This window comes from Tachysurus vachellii, chromosome 8 (genome assembly GCF_030014155.1).
Source record: "Tachysurus vachellii isolate PV-2020 chromosome 8, HZAU_Pvac_v1, whole genome shotgun sequence".
In the NCBI taxonomy this organism is placed as follows: Eukaryota; Metazoa; Chordata; class Actinopteri; order Siluriformes; family Bagridae; genus Tachysurus; species Tachysurus vachellii.
This window is the reverse complement of record NC_083467.1, coordinates 11460925-11485208: the sequence shown is the minus strand read 5'-3', so window position 1 is coordinate 11485208 and position 24284 is coordinate 11460925. Positions and strand designations below refer to the sequence as shown.

The 24284-nt window shown below is 36.0% G+C and overlaps 1 protein-coding gene across 1 annotated transcript in view; it reads right to left on the bottom strand.

Moving 5' to 3' along the window:
* The window catches only part of col4a2 (collagen, type IV, alpha 2), a 60570-nt gene that overhangs the window by 35017 nt on the left and 1269 nt on the right, over positions 1 to 24284 (bottom strand). Inside the window, exon 4 of the mRNA XM_060876253.1 lies at positions 4668 to 4748. Within this exon, the coding sequence (XP_060732236.1) occupies positions 4668 to 4748 (81 nt within the window). The remainder of the gene's footprint in view (positions 1 to 4667; positions 4749 to 24284) is intronic.

Genomic DNA, 24284 nt, shown 5'->3' with positions numbered 1-24284 from the left:
GCATTCAGCAAGAGATTTTTCATCTTACCCTCCTCTTCTCCAGCATCACCTGTTTAGATCTCCTCCTACATTACCCTGCAGCAGCGGCACATTCCTCTCTAAGATCTCTATATGTCTGCAGGTTCAACAGGCATGTCTTCGTACTCGCCAAGCAGCAGCAGCAGCATAGCAGACCTAATATGCCCAGTCTGAATTTACCTACATTTCATTCCCACTAATAAAAGCTCATTAAATTCATTCCAAGAGTTTCCATGACTTCAATGAAAAAGTCAGCATCTCACATCAGGCCATGTGTCCCACACCTTGGTTAAATTGTTCTTTCTCTACAAATTTTTAAGACAGCTCCTTGGTTTTATGTGTACGCATTCCTGTTGAATTAACAGCCCTTTGACACTTAATTGTTCTGTTTACATGTTATATTCCCAGCTAGACATTATGGCACAAGATGAAAGCCTCAAGTATCTGAGGCTATCTGTCTTCTTCCCAAAAGACAAATTAAGAGCTGTTTAGAGCATCCTAAATATCCATGGGGAAATTTCATATTCTTATTTATCTCTAATCACAGCTTGTGTATTACACATACAAAAGCCTTCTTGTCTTTTAAACACCAAAATGTAATGCTGAAAGGCCTTGCAATGGCTGCAGAGGAATCTGTAGAGGAAGAAAGAGAAGAGCTTCTTTCACCCAAAACATGTAATTTATACAAGAGCTTAATAAGGGAAAATCTTGTGATCTTGATATTTGAACTGAGCAATTTGGGGACAAAGAAGCTGACGGAAATGTTACCAATTCTAGTATACCATTGACGCAGACTAATAGGAATTCTTCATGTTAATACATGTTAAAATATGCAAGTGTATAAATGTTTAATAAATGGTATTAGCATAAACCAGGGTTAAAATCTCCACTGCTTGTAAAAAAAAAAGATCTCTCTTCTGTACTGTGGTGAGGTCAAGGTATGCCACTCAGGATGTCACCTGATGAGCTTTTTATACCTGCAACTTGAGGAATTTCTTGTGTCCATATAGGAGCTTTAACAAGCTAGTGATCTCTGACAGGACACATCCCTGCAACTTTAACTCTCTTTGTAGCTGTTCTCCTAAATCTGGTAGTCTAGAAGTAAACCAGTTCAAGTTTCATAATGGAAGTAAATTAAAATATCAGGGTTGGAACCTGCCATAATCTTATACATGATATCATAGTTCCGCTTCAGTTCAAGTTTTGAGTGAAATGTTTGGGTTTCATATTTCCCACAACCAGTCCAGGTAGGGCTGAAGATTATGGACGTGATCCTTATTGTTGGGAAATTATACACTAACCATACACCATACACACTAATTATACACACCCACTTTATTAGGAATACCTGTACACTCTAACTTTCATGCATTTACCTAATTTGTGAATCATGATACACAAGAGCAACGCAAAAATAAATAAATAAATAAATAAATAAATAAATAAATAAATAAATAAATAAATAAATGAGAATAATAAATGAATTAATTAAAATCATGCAGATACAGGTGAAGTTAATGATAATTGAATGTTCATGTCGAACATAGAATGAAAAAAAGTATTATATCTGTGACTTTTATATTGGCATGTATGTTGAACTACCTTCATGTAGTTGACCACCAAAAAGTGTTCAGGAATATGAGCTTGGTATTTTTCAGTTTCATATACAATATTTGTCTTGGTAACTTCAACCTCTAATAGAGAAGCTGGTGAGGAAATGACTGTTATACATTATTAACAGATATTTATCTTATTTCTCATTAATGAGCCACCAAATTATATGTAACTATGATAATGATATTTAATAAAGAATTTTTGCTTTGGTATATGAGGAATAAAAAAGATTCAGGATGCAATGTTATTCATAAAGAATCCATTTAGACTGGTTTAGAATAGTAAAAAAATCGGTTGTTGACTAGTTTCCTATAACAGCACATTTTGATAAAAACAACATCCTGATACAGATTTGTTTAACATCCTAAACAAATCATCAGCTAAAAACAAAGACTATTAAATCTCAATTGCAGGTGGAAGAAATTCCATTCAAGCCATAAGTTATAATACAGGTCAGCTTTCAAAATGAGGAAACAGGGACTTCCATGGTCATAATCAAGGAGACAGAAAAAAGGACTCCAAGTTTATCTGATCTTTCCACTCGGCAGTAAATGGTGGTATCACAGTCAGTTATTATATTCTCTGCTGGAGTGTTAGGGTCGTATGTGACATTCCATAGAGTCCTAAATGAACGCTTCATGTATTTACTTATGGAAATAGTTCCAATTATAAGTGACCCTGGTCATGTATTTTGTGAAAAAAAAAAGGCTTTAGTGTGTTTTTTCCCAAAATGATATCTGATAGCACTCATTGTGCTGAACATCCGTTTGTCACTTCCTTTTCCAGGAGTACTGTGCACTGCATTTGCCCACACTGGATTAAGCGAGTACAGACATTCTTCATAGCTATATTCTCTTTTTGATACACTATATTTGCTTACTATCATCTGTTTCTACCTCTCTATTACTGATTAAACATATAAAGAGCTAATAGAACAATCATTTATGAAAGATCCGAGAGACTCTCTGGGAGAACACAAATCCCACAATTGATCATCCTATAGAATATTGGTCTTTTATACAAGCTGCTTTAACTGTACAACAGTGGACAAACCACTAGGGTATGGAACAACACAAAATAGAGCTGAATGAGGTGGTGTCATTGTGCTTGTATAAAGTAAACACATAAAATGAACAATTCTTCTAAACAGTCTGGCATCCTTGCTTGAAATTCCTGTGCAATGCCTCTGTTTGTCTACTATGTTGTTTTCTGTAAACTATGGCTTCATTTCACATCTACATTTTACAATTTCGGCCTTCTGTTTTCTGGGAGCCGTTAACATTTGTTATTGGATAATAGAATTGAGAGAGGTTTTATTGCAGATGTTAAGCTGATGAATATGTGAACAATCTCAAGGAATCATTTAAATTCACTTGTAAATCTGCCTGGTCAAACATCTGTGAATACTGAAAGATGTACAACATGTTAACCACTGGGGAAATAAATATTTTGCTACATTTTCACCAAAAGCTACTAGAAACAACTATGTAAAATCTTACATCTTCTGCCAGTATGCGTCTCCTATTTTCTGCTGTAAAATATAATGGACAGACTCTAAGTCTGTATTTGATAGACATAAAATCTTGGCAGTAAATATAGCCCACATCCTATTAAATTCTATAGAATTTAAAAATTATATTCTGCAAAGACCACAGGTTTCATGTCTCGGTCTTGTTCTACAAAAACAACACGCGAGTCTTAAACTGCCAAATATCACAGGGACCATAAGAGGAATGTAAGATGAGCCCAAACATCTGTGAGGCTCCAGTTTCCCCTAAAGACAGTATTTATGGATAGATACATGGATGGCAGGATGTGGATTTGGATGTTGGAATATGGATGCTACACAAAGCTATAAGATATAGAAGGAACAGGATACATAAACAATGAAAAAAAAAGAGGTGAATAAACAAGCCAAAACAATTAAAAGGAAGCAAATGACCTTTTAATTTTGGGATGTTTATAGATCCAATAAACCAGTAAAACATTTTTAGGAAATTCCTCCAGAGCAAGCCAAACTTAATGCACTTAATGCACAACTCTAAAAAACAATCAAACCTTCTTTCCCTTTCCGGTACAGGACAAGGAAGAACGATAGTGCTGACGACTTGACCCATGCACAAGAGGCCATTGCATCCTGGCGTTTGCTGTGGAATGTTTCCTCTCTCTCCCTTTACTCCTCCTTAAAAGACTTCCTTTCAGCACAGTAAGCATAAGGTCAGCCCTATGTTGTACAAACAGTACACTTATATGCAACTTTGCTGTAGTTCTAGTGATGGAAAAAATCAGTTCATGAGCTCTGTGACTATTAAATATCAGATTTTCATAATTATTGAAAATATCTGTCAGATCAAGTTCTATGTTTGTACTTTACCAGTCCACAAATTAATTCCCAAATATAAAATCCCAAAAGTTGAGACCAAAGGCAGAAATACTCTACACATTTTTGCCATAACTGAGTCATATTCTCCATGGAAGTCCGTATAACAAATGTTTCTACAAATTTAATGGTTATTATTGAGGCTTATATAGATTTGCTCTCCTGTTATTTCATTAATGCATATTGTTGTGTCTTTTCCCACGTGTTTGTTCTTAAAACATTTGGTCAGCTTCTTTGAAATGTCTCCCACTCATCTTTGTAGTTGACCTTATGAACCTTGGACACAGCAGAAAGTTGGAAACATGAAAACATACAAAGACAGGTGTGAGAGACATCAGACCAAAAAAAGCTGTATGTAACTGATCCGTGACCTTTGAGGTCAAAATGAGAGGGTGTGTAAGTGTGAGGTGTATAAGGATAGGTATTTAAATGGTTCTACAATTTGCTATGAATTATGTGGTTGAGGTCAAGTGTATAGGAACTAGTCTTTTGGTGTTAGTCTTTTGTGGTGTTGTAAAAAAATAAATGAAAGAAGAAAAACCCAAAACATTATCCTCTCATATTGTTTCCTAATAATTTAGGCTAAGGCTAAGTTAATAGAGATAGCAATGATGGATAGTGGATGGTTGGACAGCCCATTAAGTCAAGAACTTACCCTTCCACCTTTCTCAGGATAGCACTTACAACCGCCACTGCAGTCTCTGCCCCCGCATATCTCACCATGCTTCTTACCACCCTAGAAAAGAAAAAACAATACACAATCATTAGTTTGTAAGGCAATAAACACTGTTTACCACACACTAATGAAGCCTATGGGTAAGACTCCACTACTACACCCATTTATGAGCATATTCAATTTGGGGGGGGAAAGGGTCAAAACACACTTAAAAAATACTTAAAAAATTAAAATTTTAAAATTAAATAAAATCTCAACAAAATATTTAAAGTTATTTAGTTTGTTATAAATAGATTTGCCCCTCACTATCACTGGTACATTCTGAGGCAGATTTCAATATGGTCATTTGCAGCACTTCATACTCATATTATGGCACAAAATAAGAACATATTGAAATCTTTCTTCTGGCTGGATTGGAAAGCTGTTGCAAGGACAAGAAACATGGACAGCACATAACACATGCCAGTGCTAACCAAACTTGTTAACAAATTCAAAACGGCTGAAAATATTCTGGAGAAAACAGCAGTAGATGTGCACAAACATGACCAAGGCACAACTGACCAGGGCACAACCAACTTGGTGCTGACACACATAGTCCCCTATATATGAAGTCTTCTCTGACATTCTGTAGTTAGTTATTCTTTACATTTTGTATTGCAACATAAACATTGTCTGACCTTTTTTATTTAAGAGTAGATCCCTTTTGTGATGACCACATTGACTTATTTACCTACTTTGTAAACTCAGTTGAATTTGTACACAACATACTAGACTGTTGTTAGTTATTAAATAGACTAATTAATTATTTGATACCCTATTGACTAATTATGCGGTCATCAAATTATTCTGTAACCTATTTTCAACAAGTTAATGTTGTATCTTGGTCCCCATATGTGTAAGTAGTCATTCACAATAAGACCTATAAGTCCTTTCACATCCTTGGAGGCTTCATTCTAAGACATGACCCTCCATGGAGCTATATGTCAGTTTGTGCATCCTGTTTCTCCATAAAAGACAAGAAGAAAACTGGTGGCTTTTATTCTTGCACTGCAAAGAAATGGAAATATGAATAGCAGGAATTCAGTCTTGTTACACAGACATGAGATTTTGGATGTAAAACATACAAAGGCCACATTGAGACATCCAGCCTACACCACAAAGAGTTCCATTTACAGTCTCCAAAGCACAAAACAGATATTTAAGTCTCTAAGTAACGCAATGTCCTGAATCTTATTCTTGAAACATGCTGATGAATTTGTGTGTTTCTGCTATTTCTGCTTCTGCTTGAGTAGAGCAAATAACTGTAACATAACTGACGCATCAAGGGCAAGTTTTTTTTTGTTTGTTAATGCCAACTATCCCTAGACAGGACAAAAATTAATCTGTGGAATCTTGATTTGCGAACTAGTCATCTTACAAAAACATGTGCGGGATATCCGGGGGACATTGTTCTGTCATGTGGAAAAGTTGAAAGACTAAACCACAGGACAAAAGGTACACAGTTTGGAAACCCAAACAATGAAGAAAAAAGTGACCAACTTTATTGCTGAAAACCTGAATACTGTAGATAATGGTAAAGGTAAAAATAATCACATTTCCCACCCTATGCACAATACTACGTTCCCTGACAGAACCATTGATCACCTTATATCAGCTACTGTTTGGCTCTTACCTATGTAAAGTTTTGGGTTATGTGAAAATAGGTGTGAAACTAAGCGTCCTCGTATGCATGTATGTGGTTGGGTTAATTATTCGGTGCAATAAACTCTAATAGTACTTTAATAAACGTAATATTTCATAAATAATATTCCAGCAGAGTCATGCCATGCCCAAACAGGCAGTTTTAGGCCTGACATCTTTAGTCTGAAGTGCCTCTTTTGGAATCTTTTCACATCTGTACACATCTGTTCATTTCTCAATTGTGAAAAGGTGATGGATGATATCCCAGAACTCTTTATTGTGCTAAATGTGTCAATTGCTTAAATATAATGTCAGTTGGATGTTCAGTAAAAACATGTGTAATGCCCTGATAGAAAAAAAAAGAATTTGAAGTCTCTGCAATAGCACATATTCAGTCATTAAGAGAAGGTCAATAGTTGGCAGTAGGTGGCCTCTAAAGCTCAAAGGGGTCAGAAATCAGAGTCAGATAAACAAGAAGATAAATAACAACACTGAATTCTTCAGATGCTTCTCAATGTAATAGTTCAGAACTTTCAGACTATTTTGACAAAAAGTAATCACAATACAATAAGATGTACTTAAAAACTGGTGACTGTCTGACCAATTGTCAGGTTATAAACAAAAATAAAACAATATATTGTTACAGTCCATAAAAAAGGTACAATAGAAAAAACCTCAGCTCCAGTGGTGGAAAAAGAACAATAAAAATCTTTACATAATATTATGGCTAAAACTATTTTTCCTGACCACATTGTCCATGAACATTCACAAACACACTTCATAATCAGTGAAAATGTCTCTGTGAATCCTGCATGTTTGTCTCTTTGTTTAACCAAGTTTACCAGAATCTACGCAGGTACACAAACAAGTTAAATAGCCAACCCATATGCAGACGAACATGGAGAACCTGCACAAGACCCAGCTAATTGGACATTATAAAAGGGAGCGACTGGTGGACATTTGGGTCCCAAGAAATTTAGTTCTTGTTGGCTATGCTGAAGAACAAGGAATAGATTTCATAATAATAAATTGATCAAAGCATTAAAAAGTCCAAAGGAAAATCTAATCCATCTCCATTGTTACATATTGTTACACATACTTATTTTACAAAATTATTGTCAATTTCATAAATATTTATACACGTTTTGCTCATTTTTAAATGAGATTCCTTTCAAAATTAGAAAGTGCCAGCTAGAATCAAAGTGCAGAATGAAACTAGTGGCATCTGTTTTGCATTTGGAGTTATTTATAATATTGCTCTTGTTACTGTGCTTCTGCTTATATAAATGACACTGGAGAACATTCTAGATGACCATTACTTTCCACCCCACCAGAAGAGATCTGTTGAGAATCTCACAGTTTCGGCTTTAACGCAGTTATCACTTGACAATGAGTGCACTTTAGGGAATTATACACTTTTTCCAAGTCTTAAAATATATTAAAAAAAAAAGCTGACAAGATGTATATATGAATGAAATGTGCTAGTTACTGACAGTGAACACTGTTGATTTGAAGATACAGTATAACAGACCACTTATGCAACTGAAAATCCATATTCAATGGTCTTTATTCACACAGGAACATTTTCAGACCCCCCAGAACTAGACAGGGGAATTCTCAGGCTCATTCCACAACTCTGACACATGAATGCCCTTAAACCACGAATGTCTGTCTCAACATTATATCACATATGCATGAGATATTTACTGTTTGTCATATATTTTTGTAATATTAGTAATTAAACTGTGAGCTAACTTCCTTACATGACTGTATATAGAATATGAAAAATCGGAGTTAACTATAGAAGCCCTTGCAACCACTGCTGTACTGTATATTTGGAAAGCAAAGTCACAGAAAGATTGATGTGTTTTCTAATGAAGAGGGCAGTAAAGTCCTCCTTTACCAGTACAACCCTATTTTTGTTTTTCTCTTCACATTGTATCTTGTTCTCACAGACCCACTGCTACACTCAGGCATTCTTAATTAATACTCACTCTTTTGTTAAGGACACCTTGGGGCGTACGTGCAGAAACTGCACAATAAGGCTGTTTATGGAAGTGACTCATTTTTTCTAGGTTTAAACATGACATGCAATTTCTTTGTATAGCTCTCTAATTGCATAGCTCAAACTCGCAAAGGTCATCACTGAATTTAAGCCTGTTTCGTTTAAGCCATTTCAGTAGTCTATGAAGATTACAACAGACGATTATATGATGAAGATTATATGAAGACGATGCTCTACAAATTGACCGTTTAAAAACTAGACAATTAAAGAACGTCACTACACTTTGCATACAGCTTCAATCAGCATGACCCTGATATTAGTTAATGCAAACATGTAGCTTTAATCATTTACTCAAACAAATTACGCGAAGCGATTTGCACAACGTGTTCCTGTATGCTGTCCTCAGGTTCAAACATGACTTCATGTTATGCAGAATTTTAATTTCTGACTGCAAAACTTTAAACACTTTAAAAGTCATGGGATTAAAATAACTTGTTTAAAAGCACACTATTTCCCAGAGTAAATGTTCATGTTCACTCACTGGCTTTCATTGACATTTTTTAGACTCTGGGTTAATTGCAGTATGTTTAACAAAGAATCATGCCAAGTAATCTGATATATCTGATTATTGGGGGTCTTTAAGAATTAGACTTTATCACTGTAACAGTAAATCTACAGTTAAATTTAAGTGCATGGGATTGCGTTGGATGTAACAGTAAATTATAGACCCCTATTACGCAAGAGTAAATAAAATAAAATTTTATGGCTTTGACGTAAGAACCTTCTAAGTGTGTTTAGATAAACAAGCCTGATGACAGTGAGATGACTCGGACAAGTTACTCTAAACACTGCATGTTTATATGCTCGGTGGGCACACCAAGTGCTGCTGCATATTCTGTGTCTCCTTACAAATCAGATGACACCAAGCAGGAACAGTTAAACTTCAGCAATGCTGTGGATATTGACTAAAAGCAAAGACATAACTTCTTGAGCCAATTCCACAATATTTTCTCAGCTCTAAGAGAACATAGCTTAGCTCCATAGCTAAGCCAGATGACAGGTGTCTGGCTCAAACTGAGATCCAGACACCAAGTTTTGAGTGAGAGCTAGAGAAAAAAACACAGTAAGCCTCTGTATACTGCAGCTTCTGAGTGAGCCTTGATTTGTGTGATACAACAAAAAAGGAGATTGATAACAGCAGATGTCTCCTATGCTCTGATGCCTAGCTTTTTTCAAGATCTGGAAATTAACTAAATTAAGTGAAAAAAATGCCTGAAAATGATTCATAAGTCACAACTTAATAGCTTGAGACCTAAAATGAAAGGGCTTAATTTTAAAAAGCATTAGGCAATAATCGGTTGTCTAAAGACATTAGTCATTAGACATGAGCACTGAGCATTGCTATGGAATAAATTCAAATGCCACTGGGAATGTTGTTACTACTTTTGACCTTCTCATGGGGAAAAAGGGCATCCTGAAAAATTCAGAATGTTGCTTCCAGCTACCAAATATGGACATGCAACAGTTTCTGATACTCCAACATAGATTCCAAACATTTCTTTGACTTGTACTCTTGACATTGTAATGTCCACCAAGTCTATTAGCTCATGGATAAGACAAACTTGAAGTAAGATCGGTTGTGTACGGACAAAAGTAACCATCATTTTCGGAAGGCTTTCTACTAGATGTTGGCATGGATGTGCTGATTTTTGTTCATTCGGATAAAAGAGCATTAATTAGATCAGGCACTGATGTTGGGTGAGGAGATCGGGTAGAGATTCACTCGGGCTGAGAATTGGGCACTGACTGCTCAATTTCCTCTACTCTAGGCTTGGCAAGCCATATATTTCCAGCCCTGGATTTGTGCACAGAGACTTAGTCATAACAGAACAGGTTTAGGGCTCTTAGTTTCAGTGAAAGAAAATTGCAATGCTGCAGCATACAAACACATCCTATGCAATCTTGTGGCAACAATGCGGAAAAGCCTAACATGTGGGTGTGACGGTCATGTGTCAACAAACCATATAGCTAGATCTGCATAAATAAGAAATAGTCTTTGTACAGTTTTCATGTACTAAAATGGAGATTTGAGCTATAGTATAGAAGCACATACAAATGTTAAGAGAATAAAAAGAATAACCCACAGAACTACATGATTCTTTTCAAAGGCATTTAAGTAGAAATTTATTCATGATAAAATGATTTTGACATTCTTTTAATATATCTCCCATTCTGACTCATGTGCCAGTTTAAATGTGATTTGTCTTTTATTGTATTTGATTATTCTCACAGTCAGTTTCAGTTAAAATGAAAAAGCCCAGTGTCCAATGTGACTGCCTAATTTGCTGTTGAAATGCAACTCAATGCAAGTTCTGCTAGAGAATTGCTCATTTGGATTGTAATAAGGTCCAGGGGTCTCATAACTTGAATTACTCAAATCTTTCTAAATCCTGACTTTCTGCCCTTTGTCTTCTGACCTCTGACCTTTGCTGTGATCCTATCTACATCAAGCGTTGACCCTAACCAAGTGTCAAAGGGTAACAGTGATAGAATATCTGCAACATAAAACACCACTGAATCAGTGATAACCAAATGCTGGATTGATGATTTGACTTCAAAAAGGCTGGGAAATGTGAATAATATTATATGATTTTTCTGTGACAAACTGATCACATAGTGAGTGGGTACAATTCTGTTCATTGTCATGGCTGATCTGGAGCTTATCCCAGAATCCCAAGAACACTGGACACCAGGTGGGAATACACCCTGAATGAGATACCTCACCACAGGACTCACACACATACACATACTAGTGTCAGTTTATTTTGGCTCAGAATCATACCTGGGATCCTGGAATTCTGAAGCAGTAATCTACTCAGTAAATCCACAGTAGATCTTATACCATTGTAGCTCTTTTTCAAAAAAAGATAATAATAAATAAATAAATTAATTAATTAAAAAAAAAAACCAGCATGGTGAGCTGATAAGATGCTGTTGTGAACATGTCATGGGGCAGGAAGCTTAACCCCCAATAGGGTATACAGAGACACTGCCTGATTGCAAAGGAGAAAGGCATCCCACCTTTCAACAAATGTTTTATGGTATAATGAGATAGTATGGGGGAGGAAAATGCCTTGTGGGTGGGTTTTGTTAGACAAAAGTAGGCTGCTCTGCGTCATACATGTAAGGGAGTATAAGATGTCTGCTAAGCAGTAGAAAAGAAATGACAGCAATGCTGGCAAAAAACATGGTTTTCCTGAACATATCTTAACTGCTTCCTGCAAAATTACGGTTGTGAGATAACTGTGAGATGAGAAACAGTGACAGGTTCAGTGCAAATGCTTTCAATATGGCTTTTCATTGAAATGAAACATCTGCACATCTGCTCTGTACAGATGGGGAAATACTGTCCATATACAGTACATACATATGTCTGTGTGTATTTGAATGGGTTAGTAGACTAATCTCCTTTAACAGGCTAAACTGAAGTTCTGCGGCTGTGTATTCCAGAGAAATTATTACACGATTCAGAGTCAAAGACCTATTTCACTCTTATGTACTAATACTAAAGACACACTGCCAGACACTTTGATGTATTAAAATGAGAGGATCATTAACTTGCATAAAATTTGTCTGAGTACTGAGCAATTCTTGGATTATTTGAGACATGCATCATGGCAAGACCAAACTCATTACTGTGCAGTGTGTCTGTAATGCACTCTAGCTTCCCTGTAAACCCCGTACCTTCACCTTAAACATCTCATACAGTAACAAGCTAAATTATAATGATCTATACTGTCAAACTCTTCCTTATCAAGAGTTGTTCTTCCACAAGAGAACACCAGCATCACAGACCCAGAGGAACAAAAAGGGCTTGGCAATGCCCTTGTTCAGGAGCAACGACACCTAAATGACCCTTATGTAGGTTCAACATGAGCACATAGAAAATAAAAACTGATAGACTGATGTCAAATGAGTGTATACAGCAGGCATTAGGGGCATGTTATGGCTGAGGAGACTGACTCATCCTAGTCAAAGACATCTATTCTGTTCTGCACTTGCTCTAAAGAATAAGAGTAGAAACAAGTGGGTTTAAACCAACCTGAGATATGCAAACGAAAAAAGATAAAAAGCCTGAACAGCAGAAAAATGAACACTCATGCAGGCATCAAACACTTGAATTGTAATGCAAAAAACATACATTTACTTTGCCAAAACTGTTTTAATTTCTATAAGCAGTATTAGTAAAGTTATCTGTTAACAGATGCAGATACAGATGCGTCTTTTTACACAATATACATCCAGCTGTAAAATAAATATAAAAAAAAATAAACAAACACACATGTACTCAAGATTTTTTTTTTCACATACTGTAACAGTAAATCTTCCCAATTTAAACGACACATAAACGACAAGATAATCCAGATTCCTTGAGGTCAGTGTTTGTTTCATGTAAATGAATGTGTCTTTCCCCTCTCTACCACCTTCCCATCTGACTTTACTCTAGCTCCTGGAAACAGTCCCTGCTTTCTCTACCCTTGCTGTCATCAGAACCCTACAACATTATCCTTACCCGATCCTAATTTATATCTTGTTAGGTATGTATTGAAATTTCACACACCCAAAATTTTTTGACCAAAAATGGTCAAAAGTGAAACTTTAAATTTCTACTCAAATAAGTACAAGTGGCAAAAAATATTCCAGTTACAAAAGCTGACCTCATATGAGTGACACTCTTCAGCCAAAAAAAGAAATAAATAAAATAAAATTTATCAAATGCTATTTTTGTTTCATTTTTATATGCTTGGCAGCTCATCTTAAAAAAAACAAAAGTATAAAAGTATAGAAATCTTTTAGTTATTATTATTATTAGTAGTAGTAGTTGAATTGCGTTGAATTTTATGACTGATGGGCTGTGTTACAGCAACAAACATACAGTTCTCACAAGAAGACCATGTTCTTTACACAGTTTGGTCTAAATAGCAGAAGAATCATGGATTTTAATACTTTACTTTCTTTACCCCACTGAGACAGAGAGAGACAGACAGAGAGAGAGAGAGAGAGAGAGAGAGAGAGAGAGAGACAGAGAGAGAGAGAGAGAGAGAGAGAGACAGAGAGAGAGAGAGAGAGAGAGAGAGAGAGAGAGAGAGAGAGAGAGAGAGACAAGTATATAGGAGGTATATTTCTTTGGCCCCTTTCCGTGAGCAGCTGAAGGTCAAAAGTGCCTGTTTTACTCTCATCCCCCATGAGGAAGATTCTGGAAGCCTCCAGACTCTGTTCCATCTCAAAAGCATGGGAACTGTTTGTAACAAATTGTGTACATGAACGCATGTGCAACAAATAGGGGATAAATAATGACAAAGCTAATGGAGTAGAGACAAAAATACACAGCAATTGTAAAGAATAACATGGAAATTTAAAATCATTTTTCTAAACATTAGGTGAGCAAAGAGACCATGACATTTTCAGCTCTTTTTTGTGAACATAATGCAACTTCATGAGCACACAGATATTTGTAACCAGGAAGGGAGAAAAAACAAGCATGCACTATCTCTGTTTGATATTCTAGCTCTAGTTCTGTGTCAACAACATATCCTCAAACCGCCCTAAGCAGCCTAGCACAGCTGGACCTCTCCACATCAAGTCAAGAAAAACTTCAACTCCCAGGGGCCCACAGCTCTAATCAGCACTTCCTGTTCTTGACACAGCTAAATGAACCAGGAGATTAAGCAAGAGCTGTGTTACACACGAAAGAGTGTGGATAAAAAAGTAAAACGTAAAATGGCAATATAGACAAGAAGCTGCCCATTCCACCTTTCATTGTTATGATGGATTAAGAGTTTAGGTTAAGAGTTATACCTGTACGGAATTGTATAAGCATCGCTTCATAGGAAATGAAGGAGGACTTAGGGAGGAGAGGAAAAGAATGGGGAGGTATAAGGTTAACAGGAAGGGAAAGACAGTGGACAGATCTGGAGATTTCCCAGCAAAAATGACTTTATTTTCCTGAAGATGCAAACAAATTCAGTCCTGACATCATAACTGGGATGTGAGGTTTGTGCTGGTGAATGTGTTTACTGTTCTAAACACAATTCTAAACACTATGTGCATAATAGCACTAATAGTACAAATAGCACTTTCTAATCACATTGTATGCTTCACTTTTGTAACACGGCAAACTGATCTCAAAGCAAATTGTTAATATCTGAATCGTTTTTTTTTACCTGTGTAGGCAGATAGGAATGCATGAGGTGAGGACAGAAATATGTGAAATTTAACATCATTTCTGTTTATCAGTTGTTTATATCCCTTCTGTTAATATATGTCATTAATAACAATTAATATTTAAATCAATAATCGTCTACGGAAATGATTCTGGTTAAACTGTAATCTAATGTAAAGCTTTATGAAGTGAATCTAATGTTTCAGGGATGGACAATCATCACACAAAACAGATTTTGTTAGTAGCTCAGTTTGTTTTTGTTCTCTTAAATTTAGATTTAGAAAAAAAACTTTGACTTTTTCATAATACAAATTTTCATGGGGAATGTACTTTTTATGTATATAAACTCAAAAGACTTCACAGTGATGTGACTCACCTCAATCCTATAACTGTACATACTGGCTGAAGAGCGATGTGGCTGACTGTAAAACATTTTTTTCTGGATAGCAGATAAATTTTTAAAAATCAGGAATTTTCAATGATGTGGAAATGTTGATAAAATACTCTCTTGCTAGCACAAAAACTATTAACCTCACAGTTAAAGAGGTCAAAAGAAAATAAAGACATTATCTACAGTCTAATATTGTCTTTTATATGTGGACATGGACAGGACAGACATCGCATCATTATAGCTGAAATGTTTGCGAATGTCCTACAGGCGTTTTGTTGAGGACACAACCAAAATATGCTTAATAGAAGTTTGTATCCTTTCATCTTTTTTAGTGCCTTAAATAGCTAACTAACTCTCTTTTTACATTATGAAATGTCTGCCCCTTTTAAGCCTTGTCATTTCAGCAACCCACACATGGCTAATAGGTTCATGAATAGCACATTCTTTTGTATTATACATGTACACAACCATTATTGTCTAATTGCTTGAAAGAATACATAAACTATAATAATGAACAGCCTTGCTTTTACTTTTAGTAGGATAATTAGAGCACCTGTACTCCAAGGTGGTCCGTTACTGATTCTAATGAGCAATACACAAACACAGCTGAGACTTAGCTCACTTTCACATACTGTACCACTATCTAAAAGCCATTATCCATCTTTCCCCTCAGGACAAGCTACATGATCAGCACAGTGTGTAGAGTGAGGAAAAGAGCGAGGGATGACATGGGAATGTTGTTTCCTTGACTACCGCTGCCAAAACTGACCCACCACCCTCGGTAACTTCACAAAGACAAATAGAGAGAGAGTGAAATCATACACTATGAAGGGTGGCTAATAGTCTATAAAAGGAAGCAAGGAAAGCCCTGGAATCCATAGGAGTCCTCTCATGTTTGTCTAAACTGAGACCCAACGGCTTGAGCAGACTGTCACTTTTAGACCAGTGTTTTACAAACTTAAGACCTGAAAATTGCAAATGAGTTGTACAAGTACAAGTGCCAAAAAAAGTTCCAGTTATAAAAGCTGACCTTTTATGTGTGACAACCTGGGCAAAGAATATTATTGATGATATTACATGTTTATATCCTCAACTTAAAAATCCCAGCAAAGTATTTTATTAAAGGATTTTATTCATTTTAAATTATTCATTCATTCATTTTCTACCACTTATCCGAACTACCTCGGGTCACGGGGACCCTGTGCCTATCTCAGGCGTCATCGGGCATCAAGGCAGGATACACCCTGGACGGAGTGCCAACCCATCGCAGGGCACAAACACACACTCTCATTCACTCACGCAATCACACACTACGGACAATTATCCAGAGATGCCAATCAACCTACCATGCATGTCTTTGGACCGGGGGAGGAAACCGGAGTACCCGGAGGAAACCCCCGAGGCACGGGGAGAACATGCAAACGCCACACACACAAGGCGGAGGCGGGAATCGAACCCCCAACCCTGGAGGTGTGAGGCGAACGTGCTAACCACTAAGCCACCGTGACCCCATTTTAAATTATTTACATATTATTATTATTATTATTATTATTATTATTATTGTCATATAAAATCTAGACAAAGGTCCCAGTAGTTACCACAGTATGCATACTAATTTTATGATTTGTTTCAAAACAAAGCCTCCCTTGTTAATAAAGCCTCCTTGTTAAGTATTTCTCTGCCTAGAGAACTATTCACCAGCTAATAGTTTATAAATTCCATGTCAGTGAACAGATAAGGTGGGCATTAATCAGGTAAGTCAACCAAGAGTCTGAGGTGAATGCTCAACGTGATGCTGCCACCACCATGCTTCACTGTTTGGATGGTGTTCTCAAGGTGATGAGCAGTGTTTGTGTTGAGGCACAGCATATCATCCCAGTTAAGTCTAATTCAGTTTCAGATAACACCATACAAGGTAAAAAAAAGTTCAGGGGGAATAATACTTGTTAAAACAATACACTGTGTTGTATTAGCTGCATGCCCTGTATCAGATTTGGCACTTAACAATGGACCACATAGTATATGGCCCAGACACTACACTAGATTGTATGAAATGTATACTGTAAGCTGCTTATCTGCTACAAAATAACATAACATAACAAAACAAAAAAAACAAACAAAAAAGAAACCCACCGTAACCCCCAAAACCCCACCACACCTCCGATTTAGCAAGGTTTGTGATGTGATAAAGATTAAGATATCATAAGCTTACATTAAAATTGACCAGCCATTTCCCAATAAAACCCAACTGGAAACCACAACATATCCACTTGTTTGTGACATCATTGTTAGACAGCATGCAATCATTCATCATCGCATGACATCACTGAAATCCTCATAGTCTCCTTTCATATTATTATACACAACATTCTAGATCGTTCCACATCATCTGATTTAGTTACTTTAAACTATGATGTGTTTTCCCCCTCATTTGGTTTTGTTTGGACAGGTGTGACTGTAATGTCAATGTGATGTCAGGCTTTTCTCTCAGCACAATTTTTAAAAATGAATGAAACTATGTAAAGACTTGTTTTTTTGACAACTTGTATACATTATGCATCTGCTTTCCAAGCAATCATTAATCTATGCCTTAAATAATCTATATTTGTTTTAGTTGGGTTATGTGAGCGCTGTGTGAAGCTCAACGATATTGAAAGAATATACCTACTTCAGGCTTCAAAGTAAAATAAAAAAATATACTAGGTCTGCAAAATGTATCATTTAAATATAATTTAAAATAGTAAAATAATATTAAATAAGTGTAGTAACTACTGCCATATATATTCTCATGTTTAAACATTATATGTTTAGATATTAAAATAATGTCAAAGGGACCATTTTAAGGTTTTTTAATGTTTTTTTTATTTTAAAGGTAAGATTTTTGTTTAAAAAAAAAAGAGTGCTAAATATGTTTAGTTAAATTAGTATTCACTTGGTTAAATACGTTATACCTCTATACAATCTATATTGTTCAATGTAACACTGAACATTAATGGAAAAATATAGCACAGAGACTTTGAATGTCATCTTAAAGATATTTTCTGGCATGTATCCCCTTCCTGTTCCTGATTTTCTCAGCTAAACGATCTGGTAAACCCATTAGTTTACCATTCACAGGACTATTTTAAAATCAGGATGTTTATCACATTGTCTTAAAACAGATGTACATCCTCTTCAATGAAAGAGACATGGAAGCGACAGGAAGAGATAGAGACATGAGCATAAGCAAAAAAAGAAAGGATTGTAAAAGTTAGTAATACGTAATGTGGTAATAAAAGTGAAGGCCATGATGTTCCTTTAGATTATCGCTTGTGATTCAAGAAATTACCTTTTATTATGCAGTTAATTTAGAGGCCAATAAGAATACAGCAAAGCTGCTTTCAATACACACGTCAAAGAACACAGTGGTCTTGTGTTTCTTGGCAGGCAAAAATCTCTGAGCCAATACAGGGTCAAAAAGGTTTCAGGACAGTGAGAATAGGCAAAATCCACAGAACCCATTCACTGAACTACATTCTGCATCTGTAGTAAAAGGGCACATTCCAGTAGAGCATTAAATGTGCATCAACAAACCCACACACATTCACACACACATACAGGAGCTATTACCACACATATACACTGTGTATATTTGTGTACTAAAACATTAATAACCAATATACATACGTAAAGTGCGAAGCTGAACTCATGAACACATGGTCTTCTCATCTGCGCCTCAATTCCTTTCCCATTTCCTTTAATCCAACACAATAGATCTTCCCTCAATTGTCTCCTGTTTCAGAGGGGATTATTTTGGCAAAGATATACTGACCATTTTCCTGTTCTTATCGCTCATAGACATCATGCTTTGCCTAGACAAATGCCTTTCCTTACATGCAGAACCAAAGGTGCACCCACCCACTCTCACATCCAACCACGCAACCTCAGGGAGCACCTGCAGACAAAACCTTGTCATAAGTCAGAGGGGTTTCCCCAAAGAGGATGCACACTGCTAAACTAGTGGTGACAAACATGCAAAACATTTTCACAATGTCAGTGTAATGTGGGGTAGCCTGGGAAAACCCTTGTGGGGTAACCTGGCAAAACATTTTCACAATGCCAGTTCTCTATTTATAGTTCTATTATAATCACTGAAACGTGTGTCTTTTTAGAATTAATTATCTCAATCAGGGGTGTACAAAGTACTGAGAAATTATCCAAATGGTTTCTGTACTGCTTATCCTAAGGTCAAGCCTGGACACACACACACACACACACACACACACACACACACACACACACACACAAACACATTCAAAGACTAGGGACAATTTAGTGATGCCAATCAGCCTACAAAACATGTCTATGTACTGGAGATGGAAACCCCCACAACCCGTCCAGGGAAACCATTCAAACAAAACACACACTGGACAGAGGTGGGAATAGAACCCTCAGCTGTAATTCAGTTTCATTTGTACTCAAGTGAAAGAAAGGTTGCATGGCTATATTTAAATATACTCGAGTATTAAAAGGTAAAAAGTAAATGCTATTAACTGAATTACTTAAAATCATGTTTTAATGTAAAAAACAAATTAATCCATCTAAAACCGATTTTGTTTTGAAGCAGTTTTGTTTTGTTTTACACAGTTTTGCCTGAAAAATGTAGATAAATCTAGACAAGTTCTCATATTTAGTTCTCAAGTTACAGTACAAAAAGTGCAGTAAATTAGCTAGAACATAACTACATTGTATAGCATGAGACTAGTTCTTAAAAAACTAGAACTAGAGGCTAAATTAAATTAAGTATAATTTAAATAAAACTATTACGAGTAAAACCTACATGCATATTAACAAAGTACAAGTATGCAAGTATTTTACAGCCCTGATCTCAACCACAAGTAAAATGAAAAATGTGAAGAAGAGATTAAACTACATCAAAAATTCTATTCCAGCTGCAATACAAATGCAACACAAACATTTTGAGAGCGTTTTGACATTTTGCTTACAAGCTTAGTTGATTCTCTCAAACAACTCCGCTTGAGGAAATCACACAGCTAAGGAGGTGGATGGTTTTCCCACCACATTTGTTAAACTGTCTACTTATCTAACAAGATCTTAGAAGGAAGAAAACCTAGGCAAGAATAAACGGTTAATCAAACAATTTTATGTCTTTTGTAATATATTTGTGGTTTCTTAAGGATGAACTTACATGTATGTTAGGGGAAGATATTAATTTTGGGCAAAGCCTGCGGAATTCAGCCACACAACAGCTGAGGATTTTCCCCAGACTGTCACAGTAATATTAGCAATTTACTATATAATGCCCATTAAAAAACACTGAATGAAAAAAAAATGTGCATGGAAAATATGTGAACATCATGTTCTCCATCAGATCTATGACTCTAGAGTCAGACATTTGTCCCATTGTTCAGCATGTACTGCTCTCCTCCTACATTCAAATTCAAAGCCCAAAATGCCCACTTTCAATTAATATGAATATAGGATACCTTTTGCATGAATCTGATACAATGCATTAGTTTTTGGGCTTTATCTGGGAACAGTATTCAATACAAATCTAACAGATGATTTTAAAGATGAAGAATCTTGTTCTATAGGTTTTCTTTGCATATTTATTGACTTTTCACTACAATTTAATTGTAATTGACCACTGCAATTTAATACCACCTCTAATTTGATTACATAGCTTATTAGGAAATGCTGGGATTTTCTCGAGACATGGGATAGTAATTCTCATTCCAATCAAGCTACCATTTTTCCATGGAAAAGGAGAAATCCTAAAGCCCACTGGTAATGCACATACAGTATGTGGAAGCACAATTGGAAGGAGAAGAGTAGACAGTAGACCACACATTAGTGGGTTTATTGGCAGGTTAAAGGGCATATATAAAGGTGCATTCTTGATGCATTTAGACAGAAAACCAAAATTATGACTGATTCCAGAATTCTGGAATGACGCTGAACTGAAAATAATAAGTGCAGCGAGGACAACACAAGGCACAACATATACCCTTGACACCGTCACAAGTTTTTCATCAAGAAAGTGTAAAATCAGATAAGGCCTATAAACAAGGAGCTCCTTTCTTCCACCTTGGCAAATGACCTTAATTCTGAAATTGCAGAGTATGATATTAATATATCAATATGGAGAAGTAATTCATAGTACATGGTGTTCTGCTGGAGAAAATGTAAAACCAATATAATAAATGTCACTAGCAGTACTTTCAAAGCCTCTTACAAGTTTTCCCCAATCTCTGGTGCCAAACTGTAAAAAGTTACATGACATTTAACATGCACAAAGGAAAACACACCGGACAGGAACAAATCTAGGCACACATGAGTGAAATTTTATTTTTCCCACATGGGTCTTAACCTTTGAACAAGAATGCCTGTGTTGACCTTTAAAGCTTCCATAATGGATACTAAAGGTAAAATACAACGGTTAGTCTTCAGAGCACGAAGAATAATGCCTGAAGTTTTCAAGACTATTAGCAAAAGAATGCATCAATGTGCATCAGTTCACTCCTTAATTGCTCATACAATAATTTTCTGAAGTTGCCAAAAACATCTACAATGTAGTGGCCAGTAGGAGGTATAACCTGTTTCTTTTTATTTATGTTAGCATGTCATTACATTGGCATCACACTAATGACACTAATGATGGACAGATGGTTAGTTTTTCCTGTTTTAGAGCTAAATAACAAAACCTACATTCAGAACCTAAATAGTTATAGTTTCTATAGTGTTTAGATTGTTTAGATTGAGACAATGGTAAAAAAAATGTTAATTAGAAATACATACATTACAAACATTAATAAAATGTTGTCTAATTAACATTTTTTTATAATACTCTTTGTTGCACAAGACAATTTCTGACAATTGTTCATTTCTGTATGAATAAATCACACTTCGGAAAAACATAACCAATAATGGTTAATATCTGAACTGTAGTATATGGTATGACATTTCCTAAATATATTAAATTATTATTAAATTACATCTATAATACCATAGAGTTTTCTTTTCAGCCATGGCTTTACTAAATAACTAGCTAGTTACCTCCCGGGTCTCTGCTATACCACCACACATGCCACAACCCCAGGAGCGGTCTTTCCTTGCTATAACAGAAATGAAACCTGCCCCTCAGTTATAATATGCTCCACTGCATGATATGATATGAAGTGACGTTCACTACTTTCTACACTCTTCTTCTTATCCGTAAACAAGCAGATTATATCTGACAGAGATACAGCCATGCATTACAGCAATAGCAGCCATTATTTTCATGGCGCCTGTGACTGGCAGGATTTGCTTTGTGGTTGAGATTAGTGTAGTTTCTACATCAGAACTTTAAACACTGAATAATTAAATAATTAGTCGTCCAATTTTTGCCTGTTCCTCTTGGCAAATCATCCGTAAACCATCCTTTATAATTCTTAAATGAGATTCAAGTCAAACTTTCTTGAGTTATTTTTCGCTGTATGCTTGTGGCTTTTCTCCCTGTTTTCTTGGCTCATGAGATCAAATTATTCTCTAATATGTTCTGGTACATTGCAATATTTAAGTTTTTCAGAGTGATATTTATTGCACATTAATGCATAATTCACAGAGAATCACCCCATATAATGATGCCAACGTCCATACATCACTCAGTTATGGTGTACTGGGGTCATATACAGTATATACAACTCCTTTGTCTCTAAACTGTACAAGCTGAATTTTTGCCAAAGTGCTTTTGGATTATTGTTTTGACTGACTTTACTGAATTATTTTGATTTTTGATTTACTGAATGATTTTGATTGGAGTCTAAACTCCATTTGAATAACTAGTGGCTTCTATCTTAACTTTTCATAGTGTGTGTGAAATCATACACCTGTCCTGGGAAAAAAAGTTATTTTTAACCTGCATAACTTTAAAACCAATTGTACTGACAGAGATATTTAAGGTCTTTGTTCTTTGCTATGGCTCTTTGCTTTAACCACTCTGTACAATTGTGGTAAGCAGAAAAGAATCTCAGATTTCAGAACACTTTTAAATTTGAGGTGAGCTGCTGAGCTACAAAAGCAGAAGACCACATCAGGTTTCACTTCTGTACCAAGAACAGAAAGCTGAGGCTACAGTGGGTACAGGTTGACCAAAACATAGCCTGACCTGATGAATATCGATTTCAGCTGATGGAAGGGTAAAAAATTGTCTCAACACCATAAATCCACAAATCCAACCAGCCTTCAATAATCCAGAGTGGTGGAGGTGGTGTAATGGTGTGGGTAATGTTTTCTTGGCACACTTTGGGCCTGTTAATACCAATCAATTATCACTTGAATACCACAGACTGTTTCATTATTGTTGCTGACCATGTGCATCCCTTCATGCCAACGATTTACCATCTTCCAGTGGCTACTTCTATGTTTCAAACTGGTTTCATGAACATGACAATGATTTCAGGGTTCTTCTGTGGTCTTCCCAGTCACAAGATCTGAATCCAGGAGCACACCTTAGGGATGTTGTAGAACGAAAATTCACAGAAAAAAAAAATGCACCTAACAATTCTGCAGGAAATTTACAATCATGTCAACATGGACCAGAATCAATGTTTCCAACATCTTATGAAATCCATGCTATAAATTTCTGAAGTTGTTTTGCAAGCAAAGTTAGGCCCTACCCTACCCTACCCTACCCTACCCTTCCCTACCCACGGTGTTCCTAACAAAATGCTCCATGAGAATATAACATTGGCACTATTCGGAAAGGACTAGTTTTATAGGGGGTCGTTAGAGAAATTTCAGTTTCACAGACGTACTTTGTGATTTTAATCCCGTCCGAATCAGCCATATCTGTCTTTTTCTCACATGACCTGTGTAAAAATTCCAGAGCAAATTACCTACTGTTTTTCAGCAAAATCTGCGTTTCTCTGAGAAATCTAATCCCGTCTGAATGCGAATGTCTGTGATTGCCGAAAAAATGTTTTTTTCCAAAACGCGTTTTCTTGTCTGTTTTGGTCAACGTGAACTACCGTATTAACCCTAGCGCACCGGTATTCAGGTTTCTGCTTTCTGCACACCAATAATGTGTGTAAATGCGTTTGTTACCCTGCGAAGAAATAATAAAAAAAAAATGAAATCAACAAGAAGAGCCAAATCATGTAAATTGTTAAGACTGGCTACTGTAATATCAGTTTCAGGTAAGAGTACTTTCATTTCTATAGTCAATTACATAACGTGAAAATTATATAAAAACGTATTTATTCCAGTGGGTTTATAAGAAGTTATTATAAAAATATATAGAAGTCTATATAAAAC